Source organism: Rhinoraja longicauda, chromosome 27 (assembly GCF_053455715.1).
Source record: "Rhinoraja longicauda isolate Sanriku21f chromosome 27, sRhiLon1.1, whole genome shotgun sequence".
NCBI classification, from domain to species: Eukaryota; Metazoa; Chordata; class Chondrichthyes; order Rajiformes; family Arhynchobatidae; genus Rhinoraja; species Rhinoraja longicauda.
The window spans coordinates 4,690,914-4,712,157 of record NC_135979.1 but is presented as its reverse complement, the minus strand read 5'-3'; the positions used below and the strand labels follow the sequence as shown (position 1 = coordinate 4,712,157).

The window sequence follows — 21,244 nt, the reverse complement described above, 5'->3', positions numbered from 1 at the left end:
GTGAATGGGAACCACGTGGTTCCAGCGCCGCTTCCCGCCAAGGAAGGCAACAGCATGGGGCTGGGAGTTGCATTGTTGTAGCGCCATCGACTTCCACTATTCCCCCCCCCCTCCCTGAAATATTTTTGTTACCAATGCAAAGTAATCAACAATTTGCACATGATTCAAGAGTGCTTAATTGTCATATTTACCCACAAGTTTTTTATTTCAGATTATTAGTTACAGGAGCATAACTGGACTAAACAAATACACATAGGCAATATATAATAAACAAGAAAAATAAATGACCAAATTTAAAAAAATCACAATGGCCCCCTGCAAATATAGTGGTGTAGTATTAGATTTGCTGCCTTACAGCACCAGGGATCTGGGTTCGACCGTGACTACAAGAGTTTGTACATTCTCCCTTTGACAGTGTTGGTTTCCTCAGGTGCTCCAGTTTCCTCCCACATTCCAAAGACATGCAGGTTTATTGGCTTCTGTAATTTGCCCCTAGCGTGTTGGATACAAAACTGGAATAACATAGAATTAGTGTACAGGAGATCATTGGTCAGCTTGGCAATGGTGGGCCAAGGGCCTATTTCCATTCTGTATCTCTAATCTAAACTCAGATCATGCTTCGAGTCCAGTGGAGTTAGAGGACCACACCACACAATTAAAAAACAAGTTCATGACAATAGCGGAGGTGATCTGTGGTGTTCCATTGCCAAGTTAGGATCATGGTTGTGCAAGTTGGTTCAGGAATCTTCTGGTTAGAGAAAAGGTGTTCCTGAACTTGGTGGTTTGGGAACATTGAGGAAACACCGGAGAACTCTACCATCCTGAAAGCTCTTTCTCCACTGTTCCTGAACCCTGCAGTTTGGGACTTAATGCAAGGATTCAAGGCATGCTTGAAAAAACACAATATGGCCACTGTCACTGAGGAACCTTTGGCCTTGGACTGGTCAAAATGGAGGAGCTGTCAGGATGGTATTGAGAACTCTTATGTCCATTAATGGGGATCACACAGAAGCCTGTTACTGGCAATACAGAGGCATAGCTGTAGAGTTGATGCCTCACAGTGCCAAAGACCTGGGTTCGATCCCGACTACAGGTGTCATCTGTACAGTTTGTACATGCTTCATATAACCACGTGGGTTTCCTCCCACATTCCCAAAACATGCAGGTTTGTAGATTAATTGGCTTCTGCAAATTGTCCCTACTGTGTAGGATAGAACTACCGTATGGGTGATCATTGATTGGCACAGATGTAATGAGCCAAATGACCAGTTTCCACATTATCTCTAAAAAAAGGCAGCAGGCATGGGTTGTCAAACAACCCACTGCCAGCTCCATCAGATACAACCTGCAGTGGAAGAGTCTACTGGTCCCTCATTGAACTCAAAACCAGAGTGGAAGCAGGTTATCCTCAATCCCAAGGGCATTCGAAGGAGGATGTGATTACAAGTCTAATTGGTGCTTTTCACATGAAAACTGACTGATTAGGAAATGAATGTATCGAACCACATAAAATTCTGGAATACATAACTCCTGACACCCTGACTAACCCTAATTATTTGACTAGTTACTTTAATGGTGAATGATTATTGACCTTGATTTTATGAAGCAGTTTCTTTCTATCCCTGTGTTTCTGGGCCCCTCTTAAGGAAACTAATCCCAGCCCATCCATTTTCTCTACCAGACAGAATATTGTTTGCCACCTCTATCCACTCCATCTTTCCTTAGGTTCACAATGTTTTGATACTGGCCATTAGGGTTCTAAATGAATCAAATTTTGTACCTTAAATAACTTTCCCCATTTTTGGAGCAGGTTCAGACAGAATGTTTTGAAATAAAAATCAGCTCAGTTATTGAAATATAGATTGTTTATTGTCAAGTCAAAATTATATTAAATTTAGAAATAGGTTGCAGTTATCAGTAAACTCTATAATAGTCCAATCTTGCACTGTGAATATATTAGTACATCAACTTGAGCAAGTCTTCAAACTTGTGTAAAACTTAATCTAAATGGGCTTCGAAAACTTAATTTCTAATTTAGAACAAGTAAGAGCAATGCTGTGCAAAGCCTTTGAACAAGTTTACAATTAGTTTTAATAATACAAGCACAGATAGCTCTGCCTAATTGGTTGATACTTCCGTACCAGACCCTGGACTTAAAACTGTTAAATCCTACACTCGGAAGATAGACACAAAATGCTGGAGTAACTAAACAAGTCAGACAGGATCTCTGAAGAAAAGGAGTAGTGATGTTTTGGGTCGAGACCCTTCATCTGACCGAGAGCTACTCCAGCATTTTACGCCTATCTTCGGTGTAAACCAACATCTGCAGTTCCTTATTACACAAATCCCATACTTTGTTGGGGTTAGGGACAAATGAGAGGATGGCTCAATCCTCTGAATTCATTACCTCCAACAGAAATACTTAGACCCAATGTTCAGTAGATGTGGGATTCACACTCCAAAAGACTTCATCGATATTGTTCAATAAGTCATGCGTATTACTGCATGAGTGAAATTCTAGCAATAACTGAACCCATTCTTAAACTTTCCACTTTGTAATACATTAGCAATGCAACTGAAGCAGCATGTGACATTTACTGTACATTCCTGTCAAATTCAGTACATCCAAGATTACAAAACAGTTAAAAAAATCGAAAGATCTGCACAGTGCCCTTTAAACATCCATCCAAAATGTGTGAATAGAAATACAATCTTCCAAATATGAAAGAAATATCAATTCAGTTACACAACATTGTGCACTGAATTTTGTAGCTATGCTGTATTGACTGGTATGCCTGTAGATGCCTGGGCTAATATCACTTCCATCTCACACAGGAGTGTATCAACTAGTACCAGATACACGTTTCATTTTTCTATCACATTTCGTGGGTTTTGGTGGAATAAGGCTTCAATTCCACTTTCTAATTAATTCAGAGTAGTTTTTAATAAAAATAAACTAAATTTCCAGCATCAATTCCTCTGCCCTTCACTAAGCAAAATTCTTCCAACCGACCCCAAAATGCTCACTGTTCCAGTTCAAAGTTCCAAGTGGAGAAAATGCAATAATCATCCATGTCTCTTTCCTCCCAAAAACAACCAGCCATTCTGATCATTCAAACCTTTGTCAGCCATGCAGTTGATGCCTACACACTATACATACCTGGCCTCCAAATTTTTTAATTAAGATTGATGACAACTCATTCATAATATCTCATCTGAAGAACAGGTACACTCAACTTTGATGCAGAAACTAATTGGTCTGGGACGAAGAACTCACATTGAAAGCTGGGTTGGAAATCCATTTATTTGCTCGTTTAAAGTGAAGACAAACATCTTCAGTTAATACTATGCCACAATAGGAAAATATATTCAGAAACTTTAACTCTGCTGGAAAAAAAGATTCATGTTCCTACTGGTCCCAACTATATGACCCTTAATCACTCGAGACCTTGACAGTTCAGTCCTTGCATGGAATGTGGTACTTTGGCAATTTCAGATATTCAAAGATTGAATCTGTATTGGGCAGATGCCTGAATCACCTCCAAGTTCTTAATAAATAGCAGCATAGTTTGCTCTCCATGCCAGAAATCACTTCACAGGAGCAACATCTCAACTATTGATGTACACGTTTGTTTTCATAGAAATCTTTTAAAACCAGAGTTGTTAAAACTCTGAGAAGAGTTGCTGTAGATTGTTTAGTACAGTAAGGATTGGCTCTGAAGAACGAGGTCGAGGTTTAGTCGATTAACATTAGATTTGAGTCTGCCACAAGACCTTACTGAAAAGTATGGAAAAGCCGACAAACAAAATTAACATTTTAGAGTTGATCTGGATCTTTAGATGTTCTTTCACAACTTCCAGGGGAATGTGCCTTCCTCTTAAAAAGTTCTCTTCATTGACAGACTGGAGGGAGCAACTCGTGCACAAAGAATAAGGTGCACAATGTGCAGGCTGGAACCTCTGCTGTCCATTGTTGTTTGAATAGAGTACAAAATTGTATGGCATTTATTTTCTACAAATATCATCTACAGGAGGCGCATACGAGAAGCCAAGGAAAGCTTCAGCACCCTCTTGTATGCTGGCTGTAATTGGAAAATCTTCAGGGGAGTTTGCAACAGAGTTTGGAACTGGTTGCTGAGTAAATTCAGTGTCGAAATGCCGCAGGTCAGTGGGTCCAGTCTGAAAGAAAATTACACCAGAAACCAGTCAATTTTGTAACTCTCGTGGGTATTAATAAATAAAATACATTCGTACAGAATTGTTTAACAAATTCAAGACCAGAGTAGTCCAACAGTCACAAACCTGCTGCATCTTTCCACAAGATCTTGCTGTTATCAAGCACCAACTAGAGAGCAGTCCTGACCAACCATTTACCTTACTGGAGACCCTCAGACTATCGTTAATCAGGATATACCTTGCACTTTTAAATGTTATACCCTTTACCCTGTGACAACTCAATTTATACTGGACAACTCAACTGTAATCATGTATAGTCTTTCTGCTGACTGGATAGTAAGCAACAAAAGCTTTTCACTGTAACTTGGTTTACCCAAAACAAACTTTGGCTCATCTCATTTTCATATCGTGTCCACAGTCCTCACTCAGCTCCCCATTTGATTCACCTCTACCCCAATGTAGACATTGAACTTTATCCATGGAAATGATGTGCTGGTGCTGTGAACCGTATTCTGCACTGTATCTTCCCCTTTGCTCTACCTAGTTCAACTTGATTATATGTATAGCATTCTCCGATTAATCAGACATTATGTAAAACAAAGCTTTCCACTGTACCTCAGTACACACGACAATAAATCTAAACCTAAATATTAATCTGGAACATATATTCTGCACCTACAGCTCTGGAATACAATGTTAACAAAATGAATCCATTAATAGGCCATAGTTTAGTGAAAATCCATATTCAACCTGTATATTGCCTTCAGAATCTATGTCAATATTTTCTTTAAAAACAGTGTGTGCAGTAACTCAGTGGGTCAAGCAACATCTCTGGAAAACATGGTCAGGTGACATTGCCTATCCATGTCTTCCAGAGGTGCTGCCTGATCCATCGAGTTATTCCAGCACTGCCCCTTTTGCAGTTCCTGGTTCTCACCATTTACAGGCAAGTGCTCAGTGCCTTTCTGCCAAGAATGAGCTAGTTAACACTTCCTGTACTGTTTTCATCGCAAGAATATTTCTCCATAAATATGACGATTAAATCTTTGCTCACCACTCTGGGCACACTAACTTTCTAGTTCTACATTTGATGCAAAGGTAAACCTTATGGCTTCAATCCCTGTACTTCCAGTTGCTACGGGCTAAATGGGATGTAAAAGGTTGGGACCCCTGGCTTAAACAATAGCGATCACTGAAAAAGCAAATTGTAATATTGAATGTTAATTGTTAAATACTGGGGGTTAAAGCTGATCTATCGAATAGTCAACCCACATGATTGAGATTTCTGACTGGAAGTTTCTGCTATTCAGGCACTTTCAACATGAATGTTTATTCAGGGGATAATGGGTCACCAATTTAGTCACTTTAAATGCCACAATTTTAACTGAGTGAAGGACCCACCCATTTCCTAGAACAAACAGCACTATTTTCACTAAGGACATGACACGAGCTTACTTATCAGGGTTTTGCAGACAATTCACATTCCCTGGAGATTGATAAGTGACAAGCTGAGTGACAAAAGATTGTTTTAAGAAAGCAGATGTATGTCAACTGGCCAATTTTCACTATCAGGATCCTGCTGACATGTCTCAGCAGTGGGCTACTGATCTTTAAATGCTCAAATTTCATTTTTTGGATGATTGGGATGGACATGTTCCATTTCTGCCGTCTATTCTTCCCAGAGGCTACATAACCCGCTGAGTTACTTTAGCAATTCGTCTTATGCAATTAGAAGGATAAATTATCTTTTAAGGAAATAACAATCACAGAATTGTTTACATTGGGGGAGCAAAAAGCGTAGCCTTTTAAAGGTTCCACCTGAAGATTTTGTCAAAGTTTATAATACTCACCACTGTTGGTACAAATGGAGGAGAGATTTTCCTTGCCATGAGATCATCCCAGTTAATTGTTGAAAAGAACGAATGGAACTTCAACTCCAGCTGTGGAAGCAGATTAAAATAGTTAAAATCCAGTTGGAACTTGATTGGGTTACCCAACCATTGACCAGTTAGCCAGCTGACCCCAGGATAGGAAACAAGTGTGGAGATCCCCCTCACCATTCACCAATCAATCTCTAATGCACCACTAAGTCCAGGTAGTAAAAAGGAAATGTAGATGCTCATTTATACCAAAGATAGACAAAGTGCTGGTATAACTCAGTGAGTCAGGCAGCATGTCTGGAGAAAATGGAGAGGTGATGTTTCAGGTTGGGACCATTCAGATTCAATCTGAATCAGCAGATTCAGTCTGAAGAAACATAGAAAACAGGTGCAGGAGTAGGCCATTCGGCCCTTCGAGCCTGCACCGCCATTCAATATGATCATGGCTGATCATCCAATTCAGTATCCCGTACCTGCCTTCTCTCCATACCCCCTGATCCCTTTAGCCACAAGGGCCACATCTAACTCCCTCTTAAATATAGCCAATGAACTGGCCTCAACTACCTTCTGTGGCAGAGAATTCCACCGATTCACCACTGTGAAAAAAAACTTCCTCATCTCGGTCCTAAAAGACTTCCCCCTTATCCTTAAACTGTGACCCCTTGTTCTGGGCTTCCTCAACATCGGGAACAATCTTCCTGCATCTAGCCTGTCCAATCCCTTAAATTTTTTGTAAGTTTCTATAAGATCCCCCCTCAATCTTCTAAATTCCAGCGAGTACAAGCCGAGTCTATCCAGTCTTTCTTCATATGAAAGTCCTGCCATCCCAGGAATCAATCTGGTGAACCTTCTCTGTACTCCCTCTATGGCAAGAATGTCTTTCCTCAGATTAGGAGACCAAAACTGTACGCAATACTCCAGGTGTGGTCTCACCAATGCCCTGTACAACTGCAGCAGAACCTCCCTGCTCCTATACTCAAATCCCCTCACTATGAATGCCAACATACCATTCGATACCATACCAAGAAGGGCCACCGACCCAAAATGTCACATCCATTTTCTCCAGAGATACTGCCTGACCTGCTAAGTTACTCCACTAGTCTTTACACAACTGTTCCTCCGCCACAATGCTTGAGCATGACACCCAGACCTGTAGTCCAAAGGGGACAATACCCTTCAAAACAGCAAAATCGACAGATTCAAAAGTTGCTCTGAAGGCTGAGAATACATTAATGGAAACTGGAGTTGACAAACTTGAAAGTAATTGGAGGTAAACTTGAAGATATCACAATGCAAATGTAATATAGTTGCAGGCACATGGGATAATTTAATTTCTCAGTTGATTAACTAATACCTAAATTAGGATCCATCTGGTAGGGAGAACCCAATAGCAGGCACCACTGTCCCAGGTCCAGCACATAGATGTAAGAAATGCAAGTAGACAGGATGATAGCACCTCTAGAAAGGGGGAAGTGCAGATGTTGGCTGACAAAAAGGTGCTGGAATAATTCAGCAGGTCAGACAGCATCTCTGGATAACATGGAAAGGTGATGTTTGAGGTTGGGAGCCCAAGGAAAGAAAACACATCCTCTCCTGGTCAGACCCACGTGAACCTCTCCTGCCTCCAGCTTGCCTGGGGAAATTCAGAATCAATGAACATCTGCTTTGCCAAAGGATGGCGTACCAATGAATGGTGGCTGCTATGAAAATATATTGAAAGGTTTGGCATTTAAGTTGAGCAAGTGGCATTCTCTTTTAAAGAGCACTTACAAAGTCATCCTTGGCTCCCAGTCGTTGTAGCCGGTCCTTTTGCAGCAGACCCCGCAGCACATCTTGGGCAGAGTTCGACACATTGGGTTTTAGGACCAGTGGCTTGTGCAGGATGTTGTTGTACATTTCAGCCATGTTCCGACTGTAAAATGGAGGCTGAGAGAGAAAGGACATCAAAATCATAACCAACTCGATTTGGAACACAAACAAAGCACGTTGCAGTTTAACAACGCCAGGAGGAATATTTCCAAAATGCCACATTACATGCAAAGTTTGGTTTTGAATACACCCCATGGTGTCATTTAAGACAGACACCTACCAGTCCATTCAGCATTTCATAGAGCACAGATCCCAGGCACCACCAATCAACTGCCCGATCGTAGGCTTGTTTCTGTAACACTTCAGGAGCCAAATACTAAAAAAAAACAAAGTATTTATTTTAGATATATTTGAAAGCAACGTGACCATGTACAGAGTGATTTTAAAGTGCACAGATTTTTAACTTAATTACCAATAGAGCACTTTCATGGTTTATAATGTTCCAATACATTTCTATAAGCAGCACACCTAATACTATATTTGAGAAACCATATTTTGCACCAATATCTTTCCCTTCCCTTGTCTTTTTGTACTTCTTTGGGTTGATTGTAATTATCTTTCATATTACCCAGTTTGATTGGGTAGCACTATCGCAGTAGATGTGACAATAATCACGAGGTCACAGCCTCGGCTGCTGTCTGTGAGGAGTTTGTACGTTCTCCTAGTGACTGCTTGGGTTTCCTCTGGGTGCCCCCTGTAAATTGCCGCAAGTATGTAGCGAGTGGATGAGAAAGTGGGACAGCAGAATCAGTCTGAACGGGTGATCGATGGTTGATGTGGACTCTGTGGGCCAAGATAGCCGTTCCATGTTGGATCATTCATTCAGGTAGAAAAGTTCATAAGTGATAGGTGCAGAATTAGGCCAATCGGTCCATCAAGTCTACTCTGCCATTCAATCATGGCTGATCTATCTTTCCCTCTTAACCCCATTTTCCAGCCTTCGCCTCAAAACCACCGACACCCGTATTAATCAACGGAATAAGGGGAAGACACACCAAGACGAAACAATTGCGTCCTGTTCTCTCCCAACACTAATTTTATAATTGGTGCAAGGGAACAAATCTTGGTCCAATATTTCCAGAGCTGGCCAGATGTGCAGCAAATGTGTGGCTCCGTTCCCTAGCTGATGGTCACAACTCAACATCCATCTTCACTTACCTCTGGCGTGCCGCAAAAGGTGGAGGTGGTCCCGTCTGGTTCGATCCCTTCTTTGCAGAGCCCAAAGTCTGTTAGCACAATGTGGCCTTGAGAATCCAGCAGAATGTTCTCAGGTTTCAAGTCTCTGTATTAAGGACATAAAAATTAGATACAATTAATTCAAGATGGACTATCTATTCAAATTGAGGAAAAAAACAATAACCTTGAAGCAGTAGAAACAAAGAACAACAGATGCTGATTTATACCAATGATATGGGTGATGTTTTGGGTCGGGACCCTTCTTCAAATTGAAAGTAGTGGGGTGAAGAGCTAGAAGCAAAAGACCAGGACTAATCTTATCTTTTCTCATCTCCAGGTCTTCACCAGCCCCTCCTAGCCTGGGCCAGGCTACATCTGTGGGTCGATCCAGTGATGTTTCAGATTGGGACCTCTTTATCAGAACCTTGCAATCTGAATCATTAACTGGTCCTACCCACAGAAGAGGCGTGGATAGGGTTGCCAACTGTCCCGCATTAGCCGGGACATCCCGTATTTTGGGCTAAATTGGTTTGTCCCGTATGGGACCGCCCTTGTCCCGTATTAGGCCCGCGGGCGGGTTGCTACACAACCTGTTAGGCGACACTACTCCGTTAGCCTACACTGTCCCGGCCGACAGCGGCCGCATTTGGTGGAGCGGGAGCAAGCGGCCGCTGGCTGGGTGAGGTCATGTGGGGCGTGGGGTGGTGACGTCACCTTGTCCCGTATTTGGGAGCGAGATAGTTGACATCCCTAGGCGTGGACAGTGTTGCAAGCTAGCTTTACCGGTTGCACACTCACCTGTAAACAATGTGCAAGGCATGCAGATACCCCAGGGCACTGGCAATCTCAGCAGCATAGAACCTTGCTCGAGGTTCCAGAAACACACGCTCTCGCTGAAGGTGGTGGAACAACTGCGGGAGGAAATACAAAAACAGATTCCTTTTAACTGGTTGCTTCAGTTATTGGTATTACAAAGGCCACACCTAGAATTGAATGGAGCCCATTCCATCATTGCTGGCCAGCAAACTTGCAGGTTGGTGAAACAGGAATTGGTGGCATGTTTGTGGAATGCCAGAGATTGGCCAAAACAATGGCGGAAGTTCTAACCAGCAGCACACAACTGGAAAATCCAACAGCTAGTACGAACAATGTGTCCCTTTCAACTGAAAGTGACAAAGCAGCAGAAACCCCATTTGCCCAGGGGAATTTGCAATGAATTTACACTAATTTGGAAGTGATGTCCACATCACTGGAGATGATTGATACAGCAAGGAAACAGGCCCTTCAGCCCACATCAACTGTTGATCACCCATTCACACTAGTTCCATGTTATTCCACTTTCTCATCCACTTCCTACATATTTGGAGCAGTTTACAGAGGGCCTCTAACCTGCACACCACATATTTTGGGGATGTGATAGAAAACTAGAGCATCCAGGGGAAATGCATGCAGTCACTGGGAGAACATGCACACTCCACACAATCAGGATCAAACCAGTGTCTCAGGCGTTGCGAGTTTAACTTCTAAATATATCCCCTTGCAGCTCATAGTGCAAACGCGTTTTACTTAATCAATTCAGTATCCACTGAGAATCATGGCTAAACCCTATTCTTCAAAGCAAGAGGGGCGAGATTTAATAGGAATCAGCAGGGCAATGTTTTCACTCAGAGAGTGGTGGGTATGGAATGAGATGACAGAGAACATGGTCGAATTAGAGACTAAAACAGCATTTGAGCAGCTACATTTTGTAGGAAAGGTTTAGGGGAATAAGGGGCAAATGCTGGCAAACGGAACTAGCTTCGATAGGGCATCTTGGTCATCATGAACAGGTTGGGTCGAATGGCCGGTTTCAGAGCTGTACGACTGGCTTGCCAGTGGTGCTCCGTGTACCAGCATCAGTGATTGAGTCAGTAACGAAGGGAGTTGAAAACACTTGTGGCTTGACCCAATCAGCTCCAACTCTGTGCACAGAGCCCAGAGAATGGGCCATTAATAATTCGTTCATTTAAAAAAAGATTCGCTAATGTTGCAATGAAATGCTGAAATGTTACTTACTTCCCCGCCGTTCACATAGTCCAGGACAAAGAAGAGCTTGTCTGTGGTCTGGAAGGAGTAGTGAAGGCCCACCAGGAAAGGGTGCTTGATGTTTTTCAGGAGTACACTGCGCTCTGCCATAATGTGCTTTTGCTGGAAAAAAGAGAAGACAAACACTTAGCCCAGCGCTGGAACAGTGCAAGGGCAGCCTTGCCTACATCCCGTGACCACATTTCCATCTGGTAGTTAAAGTTTAATTGTTAGCTGATTTTGTTGTCATGTGTACCAAGGTACAGCGAGAAGCTTTTTGTTGCATGCTAACCAGTCAGTGGATAGACTGTACATGATTACAATTGAGCTGTCCACAGTGTAGAGATACAGGATAAAGGGAATAATGTTTAGCCTTTGAGGTGGCTCCAGGGTTTCCCCTGAACTACCAAGCTGGACTTCCTGTACTGTCTAGCTCCGCACTGCACAGAAGGGCTAAACATCCAAGGACGTACACGCCACTGGAGATAAATGGGTCTATTGTGGATAGGGTGAGCAGTTTTAAATACTTGGGAGTCTGCATCGCAGAGGATCTGACGTGGGCAACGCACATTGCCGCACTGGTGGGTAAGGCTATGCAGCGCCTTTACCACCTTAGACAACTGAGGAAATTCAGAGTGTCTCTGAGGATCCTTCATTGCTTCTACTCTGGGGCTGTAGAGAGCATCCTGTCCGGCAACATTAGTCTGGTTTGGGAACAGCTCTGCCCAGGACAGGATGGCCCTGCAGAGAGTAGTGCGTTCGGCAGAACGCACCATGGGAACTACACTCGTCCCCCTGCAGGACCTATACATCAGGAGGTGCAGATCCAGAGCAAGCAAGATCATGAGGGACCCCTGCCACCCCAGTAACGGACTGTTCCAGATGCTGCGATCAGGCAAACGCCTCCGCTGTCACGCTGTGAAAACGGAGAGGATGAGACGGAGCTTCTTCCCACAGGCCATCAGGACTGTCAACTTTTATAACCCCAGAGACTAAATTTTTGTCGACACTAATAATAACTTATTAACTTTATTTATATGCTGTAACTGTAATTCTTTTTGTGCACAACCCGCAGGCATTGCCACTTTCATTTCACTGCACATCGTGTATGTGTATGTGACAAATAAATTTGACTTGACTTGACTTGCAGAGGAGGCAAGAGGCAAGTCCACCATAGCAGGGAAAGTTGCTCCACCCTCATTCAATATCACTGAATCTGATGGGCATGAGAGGGGTAAATCTACATAGGTAGCTTGCTCCTTTAGTTTTCACAAATGAGATATCTCACCATTGACTTCATCTACCCTCAACACTGCCTTGGAAAAGCAGCTAACACAGTCAAAGACTTGTCCCACCCCAGTCATTCTTTTTACTTGCTCCTCTCCAGCAGAAGGTATGGAAGCTTGAAGGTTGCACCACCAGACTCAGGAACAGCTTCCTCCCTTCTGTTATCAGGCTTCTGAATGGTCCTTCCTTAAGCTAGGGCACTGTCCAATTCACCTCCACCCCATTGTGGACATTGAGCTTTGTCAACGGAACTGATGCGTTACAATGTCGAGAATTATATTCTGCACTCTATCTTCCCCTTTGTTCCATCTATTGTACTAGAGTTTGACTTGACAGTATTTATGTACAGTATGTGATCTGTTTAGATATCATGCAAAACAAAGCTTTTCACTGTACCTCAGTACACATGACAATAAACCTAAACCCCAACTGAAATGAGACACCAAGAGGATTGTACTGCTTTAACTGTGACCCAGCTAACGAGACTTTTCTAAAGCTTCTTATACACAGGGGAACAAAGTTCATTACTCGGTTAAATTCCATGTCCACCACCTTCACCATGCATCATTTTTTCCTGCATTTCAATAGAAATTAAGCTTACCTCCTTTTTCCTCAGGATCACCTTCTTCTGCAGAACTTTTATAGCAAAATATTTTTCTGTTTCTTTATGCTTGGCAAGAAGAACCTGAAATGAATAATGGCCATAACTCAAAACCCACAATACAGTAACACTTCCCTGTAACCACGACAGATTCAATGACGGACGCTCAGTGAATGAATGCTAATGGCCGTTACCAGGGAGGGAGGAAGAACATAAATTAACCAATAACATTAAATCCCACATTTATTCACAAAATGCTGGAGTAACTCAGCAGGTCAGGCAGCATCCCGGGAGAAGGAATGGGTGACGTTTCGGGTCGAGACCCTTCTTCAGACATATGATAGAAGGGTCTGAAGAAGGGTCTCGACCCGAAGTGTCACCCATTCCTTCTCTCCCGAGATGCTGCCTGACCTGCTGAGTTACTCCAGCATTTTGTGAATAAATCGATTTATACCAGCATCTGCAGTTATTTTCTTACATTAAATTCCACGATTGGAATGGATCAAAAGGCTGCACTCACCTTTCCAAAACTTCCTTTCCCAATTATTTGAAGGTAGTCAAAGTCTGATGGTTTCACACTATTTGTACAAAATAAAATAAAGAGTTATTTTACATTGGGAAAGAATAGAGCAAAAAAATAAAACAAAACGCTGGAGTAACTCAGCAAGTCAAGCAGAATCTCCAGGGAACATGGATGGGTCAGGAATCAAAACGCCACCTGGCCATGTCCTCCAGAGATACTGCCTAGCCTTCCCGCCGAGTTACCCCGGCAATGTTTTCTTTATAAACCAGCAGCTACAGTTCCTCGATTCTCCAAGAATAGAGCAAAGCATTACTAACCCCCACCATCATAATTCAAGTTTAATTACTACTTGACAGGCAAGTAGTAGACAGACAGAAATTCAGCACATATTCCACGAAGCTTCACTTGAAATTATCTCACTAATGCCAGCTTGATGCAGAATATGGATCTCCCACAGAAATAGCTCCATGACATCTTTCCTTGTTACCATTAGTCCAGATTACAAACTCAAACCCTGAGCAGAACCCAAGCCTATAATCTTCCGAGGGCGTAGGTTTACTAGGTTAACTCCTGGAATGGCGGGACTATCATATGTTGAAAGACTGGAGCGACTAGGCTTGTATACACTGGAATTTAGAAAGACGAGAGGAGATCTTATCGAAACGTATAAGATTATTAGGGGGTTGGACATGTTAGAGGCAGGAAACATGTTCCCAATGTTGGGGGAGTCCAGAACAAGGGGCCACAGTTTAAGAAAAAGGGGTAGGCCATTTAGAACTGAGATGAGGAAAAACTTTTTCAGTCGGAGAGTTGTGAATCTGTGGAATTCTCTGCCTCAGAAGGCAGTGGAGGCCAGTTCTCTGAATGCATTCAAGAGAGAGCTGGATAGAGCTCTTAAGGATAGCAGAGTCAGGGGGTATGGGGAGAAGGCAGGAACAGGGTACTGATTGAGAATGATCAGCCATGATCACATTGAATGGCGGTGCTGGCTCGAAGGGCCAAATGGCCTCCTCCTGCACCTATTGTCTATTGATCTACATACAGTAGATCTGCAAAGTAGATGAGTCAAACTAGTCCTGTCAGGCTAAGTGACAATCATTCTGGAGTTGTACAAATATAGCGCTTACCTATTTGATGTAGGAAGGTCAAATTCTGCTGAACCAATATTTGACTGGAAAGGAGAGAGAAAACAATATTGTTAGAATTCATAATCAGTCACCGTGAACTGTGTGCACCTCTGGAAAGTTTAATAATTTACTCACATCAGAATAGGTTTCAGTTTCCTGTGGTTGGTTTTGGTCAATTTGCAAGAAAACACAGACATCTGGGCTGAAAAAAACACATTTATTTTAATTTAATAACAGCCATGTGATGGAGCTGATATTATGATCATTTTAGTATTTGCAATAAAAAATTGAGATATTACTTCATAAACCAAAAATTGGAGACGTTACTTTCTAAACATACTTTCCACGTGCTTATTTTCAGAAACCAAACACTAAAAAAAGTGCTCTTTTAAGAATGAACATTCCTGACTGGAACTGAACAGAATTTTAAACACAAACTTCGTGGGTAAATTTAAAGCTACCACTAGATGGCACCCATACGCCACCTTGTGCCAAAATCATTCAACCACAGAGCAAATTGGTCAGGTGTACTGAGAAGAAATACCTCGTGTGTTGTCCAGGCAGATTGCACCATACATGAATGCAATCAAACAATTCACGAGTAAGACAGGTAGTTCAAAAAAGTGGAAACCGAGTGCAGGATATCGTGTTACAGCTACAGGGAAATTTCAAAATTACCACCACATGACAGCCTAGTATCATCACGCCATTGTATTTTGGGTTAGTCATGCTTAACCTCATTAATAATGCATCATCTAGAAAGGATGAGGCTTTGCAGAGGGCACAGAAGAGCATTACCAGGATGTTAAAGGAACTTCTGGCCACACAGCATCTCTGGAGGACATGGATAGGTGACGTTTTAGTTGGGACTCTTTCCCCCCCCCCCCCACCACCCCACACCTCCTCTCCCCATTCTGCCTCAGGGGAGGGGGTGGACAATCTTGGATTGTTTTCTCTGAAGTACCAGAAGCCGAGAGAAGACAATAGAAGTTTATAAAGTTGGAGAAGCCTAAATGGAAAAATTCTAACAGGGATGGTGGTGGAAACAGAATCTAGTTGTGTTTCAGAGGCTTTTAGCTATGCAGGGAACAGAGGGAAATGGAGAAAAAGCAGACAGAGGGGGGGGGGGGGGGACTAGTTTGATTCGGCATCATGTTCAACACAGACAAAATGGGGCACACGAGTTTTGTGTTCTATTTACACTCCATACCAAACATAGAGATAATTTATCTTAATCCACAACTATAATCAACCAAATGTACTTTATTCTCAACTGTAAATTATAATAAATTATAATACTTACTGCTGGCAGATCTGAGGGTTGGACACCAACTTCTGAATGAAGTCATTCAAGCCCATTTTCCGTTGTTTTATGAAAGCTAAAAGTAAACAGAACACCCTTTAAATTATGCTTCAAACTTGCACTGTTGGGGGTTTCTTTTAAGTGGCACCCTACTACAGATGGAATATTTTTCTTCATCTCCCAGTCTCTACACAATAAAAGTTTGTGCAAAGAGGGAACTTTACAATACAGTATTGTGTTACACCATAATATTGTTTAGTCATGCTTCACAATTGATCAGATAGCTTATGCAACCCTGCATGTTCATGGTGCAATCAGTTTTATATTCAGGGCAATTAATAAATAACTGCATTCCCAAATTAAGCAACATGAAAATTAGGTCTGAAGGGTCTCGACCCCAAATGTCACCCATTCCTTGTCTCCAGAGAAAAGCTGCCTGACTCGCTGTGTTACTCCAGCATTTTGTGTCCAGTGTAAACCATCACCTGCAGATCCTTTCTACACGTTAAAATCTACAAACCAGGACATTTCAAATTTGAACCTTTTCATTTAACATTATGGCTGATCTGAACACCGACTTCAGAGGAATATCAAGAAGTTGAGCCAAAGGGCCCGTTTCCACATTGTATCAACCGCAGAGAATAGTTGACATTTCCAGATTCATTCAGAGGTGCAATGTTGCTAATCGTTTAAATAACTGCATTCATTTAAAACACAAGGACTCATGCGTTAGTGACATTGTCCGTTAAACGCAAGGGGACGAGTCACCCCATTGACCATAAGGTGGCACTCCACTGTTGAAGGTTTATTAAGATTTAAGATGATTAAGGTATAAAGAAAAGGTTGTCTGCGTTCTAATTTAAACAGATAATTACAATAAGCTAACATTAATGCACTCAAACCAAACAATAGTTGAGCAAAGAGAAAGATACTGGAGTGCAAAGATAGATATCAGAGGGCAGAACACAGTTCCTGCCAAATATAGTAACGCACAATGTTAGTTGCCCCTCAACGCTGAGAAACGATAAAAGAATCTGCAGTATAACACGGCGTATTTGACATGAGCTAACATGACCGGCGTTGTGACAGACACAAAATGCTGGAGTAACTCAGCAGGACAGGCAGCATCTCTGGAGAGAATTACCGTTGTGCTGCTACCGGGTAGGGGGGACTGCAAACCGAGGACCCATGTGCTCTCCCTCGGCTGAAGACCTATTTAGGAGAGCAATGAATATCTATCCGCCTGGACTCTCAGCCAACATCACCACCACTCATCACGCAAGCTTAAAGTTTCGGTACCAGTGCCTGTAACGTTTGCCTTGCCCACCCAGACAAGGGATTGCCAACACACGCGGGTCGCGAAGGGCTACAGGGGAAACGCGAGTCTAGACGTAGTGAAACATACCAGACAGGAAGACCACGATGCCTCTCATCTTGGAGTAAGTGAAGTCGCTTGGGGTTTCAGTCATGGCCATGGTATCAATCCACATGAGCAACAGGGCGGGAGGGTCAAGGATTGATTACTGGTGTTAATAATGAGCTTTAACCCTCTCCGGCCGCGATGGTGATGATGTTGTTCTTGCTGCTGCAGCGCGGGAGCGGCGGACTGAACACCGGCTGCAGCACGACTGCCGCTTATATAACCCGCGGCCCGCCCTCATATCCCGCCCACATCTCCGTGCGTCACAATCGTCGCCCGGGCAACCGCCCTCTGTGACGCGGAGGCCGGAGGGAGTCCCCGAGTCTGATTGGCCACAGATCTGTCACTCAAGGCAGATGTAGCAGAGTCGTGTAGCAATTACCCTCCCCCATTCCTCCCCCTCCACAGATGCTGCCCGACAAGCTGAGTTACTCCAGCCTTTTGTGTCTAACTTCTATCAGCAGTTACCGAGCCTGCCCGCGCCCCGGTGGACGGGAACCTGGACTCGTCATTGTATTTCTGAGTATTTGCTTAAAAAACCCTCTAGGCTGCGATGTGAAATAAAACAACTGGTCGAAGAAAAAAAGGTGTTAACCCCACAGGTTATAACATCAGCATTCTTGAATGTGTAGGAAGGATCTCTGTGTCTCCCTCTCCCCTGAAGACTATCAGTCTGAAGAAGGGTCTTGACACAAAACGTCACCCACCCAGGGATTAAAAGTACCGTTAGCAAATTTGCAGATGATACAAAGCGGGGTGGTAGTGTGAACTGTGAGGGAGATGCTATGAGGTTGCAGGGTGACGTGGACAGGTTGTGTGAATGGGCGGATGCAAGGCAGATGCAGTTTAATGTGGATAAGTGTGAGGTTATCCACTTTGGTGGTAAGAATAGGAAGGCAGAGTATTATCTGAATGGTGTCAAGTTAGGAAAAGGGGACACACAACGAGATCTGGGTGTCCTAGTCAGTCACTGAAAGGAAGAATGCAGGTACAGCAGGCCGTGAAGAAAGCCAATGGAATCTTGGCCTTCATAACAAGAGGAGTTGAGTATAGGAGCAAAGAGGTCCTTCTGCAGTTGTACAGGGCCCTAGTGAGACTGCACCTGGAGTACTGTGTGCAGATTTGGTCTCCAAATTTGAGGAAGGATATTCTTGCTATTGAGGGCGTGCAGCGTAGGTTTACTAGGTTAATTCCCGGAATGGCGGGACTGTCGTATGTTGAAAGACTGGAGCGACTAGGCTTGTGTACACTGGAATTTAGAAGGATGAGAGGGGATCTTATCGAAACGTATAAGATTATTAAGGGGTTGGACACGTTAGAGGCAGGAAACATGTTCCCAATGTTGGTGGAGTCCAGAACAAGGGGCCACAGTTTAAGAATAAGGGGTAGGCCATTTAGAACTGAGATGAGGAAAAACTTTTTCAGTCAGAGAGTTGTGAATCTGTGGAATTCTCTGCCTCAGAAGGCAGTGGAGGCCAATTCTCTGAATGCATTCAAGAGAGAGCTAGATAGAGCTCTTAAGGATAGCTGAGTCATTGGGTATGGGGAGAAGGCAGGAACGGGGTACTGATTGAGAATGATCAGCCATGATCTCATTGAATGGCGGTGCTGGCTCAAAGGGCCGAATGGCCTCCTCCTGCAACTATTGTCTATTGTCCTTCTATCCAGATATACTGCCGAACCAGCTGAGTTACTCTAGCATTTTGTGTGTACATTAGCTGAAGGAGAGACTGAGAGAGAGATGTGAACATTAAGCCACTGAAAGTAATGGCCATGCAGCCAGAATCATGAGTGGCAGAGATAAGGTGGATGCTGCCTGTTCCGCTGAGTTACTCCTGCATTTTGTGTCTATGAAGGAATTGCAGATGCTGGTTTACACCAAAGATAGACACAAAATGTTGGAGTAACTCAGCAGGCCAGGCAGCATCTCTGGATAGATTTAGAGATACAGATTTAGATTTAGAGATACAGCGCAGAAACAGGCCCTTCGGCCCACCGGGTCCGTGGCGCCTAGCGATCCCCGCACATTTACACTATCCTACACCCACTAGGGACAATTTTACATTTGCCCAGCCAATTAACCTACATACCTGTACGTCTTTGGAGTGTGGGAGGAAACCGAAGATCTCGGAGAAAACCCACGCAGGTCACGGGGAGAACGTACAAACTCCGGACAGACGGCGCCCGTAGTCACGATCGAACCTGAGTCGACGGCGCTGCATTCGCTGTAAGGCAGCAACTCTACCGCTGTGCCACTGATAATGGGTGATGTTTTGGGTCGAGTGAAAAAACGTAACAATAGTTCATAAATGATAGAAGTCTACTCTGCCTTTCAACCATGGCTGATCTATCTTCCCCGCTTAACCCCATTCTCCTGCTTCCTCGCCATAATCCCTGACACCCGTAGTAATCAATAGGTCACATTCATAAATTGAAAATAATTGAGGCAGATGCACTTTATAATCTTGTTAATGCATTTCTTGAAAACATCACAGCCACACTGGCACAAACATAACTAATGCAAAAATGGGCGACTTTTCAAGTCGAGACCTTTCTTCAGACTGAGAGTCAGGGGAACAGGAAACAAGAGATATAGAGAGATCAAATGAATGAAAGATATGCAAAAAACATTACAATGATAAAGGAAACAGTGCAGAAATCTCATCGGAGAGAGGTCCCTTTCTTCTAAGCTGTACAGTTTTCAGGAAGACAATATGCAGAAGGGCAGAAGAATCTGAAGAAGGGTCTCGACATGAAACATCACCCATTGCTTCTCTCCTGAGATGCTGCCTGTCCCGCTGAGTTACTCCAGCATTTTGTGATACCTTCGGTGTGAACCAGCATCTGCAGTTATTTTCCTACACATATGCAGAAGGGCCCATTGTCACATGCATAGTTTTGAGGAATTATAAGAAGAACATATGTTGCAATTCCTAACATCAAAACCTGTGAGCAAAGTTCACATAAACTCTGGCAGTGGCTTCTATAAAGGGAGATGTGTTCAAGGTCTGTGGAATGGAAATTTACTGGAGAACTGAGTAATCCAAAAAGAGGCAAAATAAAAGCCTTTGAGAAGGTCAATTGTCGATCAACCGGAAGAATTATGCAACCCTGCTGAAAGAGCCAGCGTTTGCTTCTAATTTTACTTCTTCATTGATACTTTTCCTGAATGATTGTATTGTCCCCTGTCTATTTTTGACGAAGCAGCTAGCATTTAAATCATATATCCCATTAGGATAACTTAAGTAATCCTGCACAAACCAGCAGCATAATCTGCCTAGTGTATCTCAACACTCTACTGTTTTCTAACTAATAAATAAAAACATTTCCAATGACTTTGGCTACTGCGAATGTGTATTATTGTGTTGAGTGCAATCAGCCAACGTTGAAACAAAGCATCAGGAACCTGAGTTTTTCTTTCACATTTGACAAATTATTCTACTTGCGATCACAAAGGACACAAAATAATTCACAGAAACAAAACAGAGTAAGACCGCCTTTAAAAGTAACACAAAGTGCTGGAGTAACTCAATGGGTCAGGCAGCATCTCTGGAATTTTCCAGGGATGCTGTTCTGACCCGCTGAGTTACTCCAGCACTTTGTGTCTTTTTTTGTAAACTGGCATCTGCATTTCTTTGTTTCTAGCCTTTAAAAGTGATTGCTCATTTTCTTTTATCATGTTCTTTAAATATCTCTGTGCAAAGGCCAGCGTGTTAGAAATGTGTAAATTCCAATGCAAAATCACCGATGGATGATTTTATACAAGCTGTTTTCATGATACTTTTTAACTGCTCTGTCTCTTTGCAGAGTCTGTTATT

The 21,244-nt window shown here is 43.0% G+C and overlaps 1 protein-coding gene across 1 annotated transcript; it reads right to left on the bottom strand.

Moving 5' to 3' along the window:
• Positions 1–1,869: 1,869 nt before the first annotated feature.
• On the bottom strand, positions 1,870–17,599 carry LOC144606598 (serine/threonine-protein kinase Sgk1). The gene is made up of 13 exons (XM_078422866.1): positions 17,412–17,599; positions 16,007–16,082; positions 14,839–14,905; positions 14,704–14,747; positions 13,574–13,631; positions 13,054–13,137; positions 11,157–11,288; positions 9,900–10,012; positions 9,084–9,207; positions 8,146–8,241; positions 7,827–7,982; positions 6,027–6,116; positions 1,870–4,179 (listed from the first exon to the last, which is right to left on the bottom strand). Exons 1-13 carry the CDS (start codon positions 17,494–17,496, stop codon positions 4,006–4,008), a joined length of 1,299 nt encoding a protein of 432 aa, XP_078278992.1. The 5' UTR covers positions 17,497–17,599; the 3' UTR covers positions 1,870–4,005.
• Between the last annotated feature and the right edge of the window lie 3,645 nt (positions 17,600–21,244).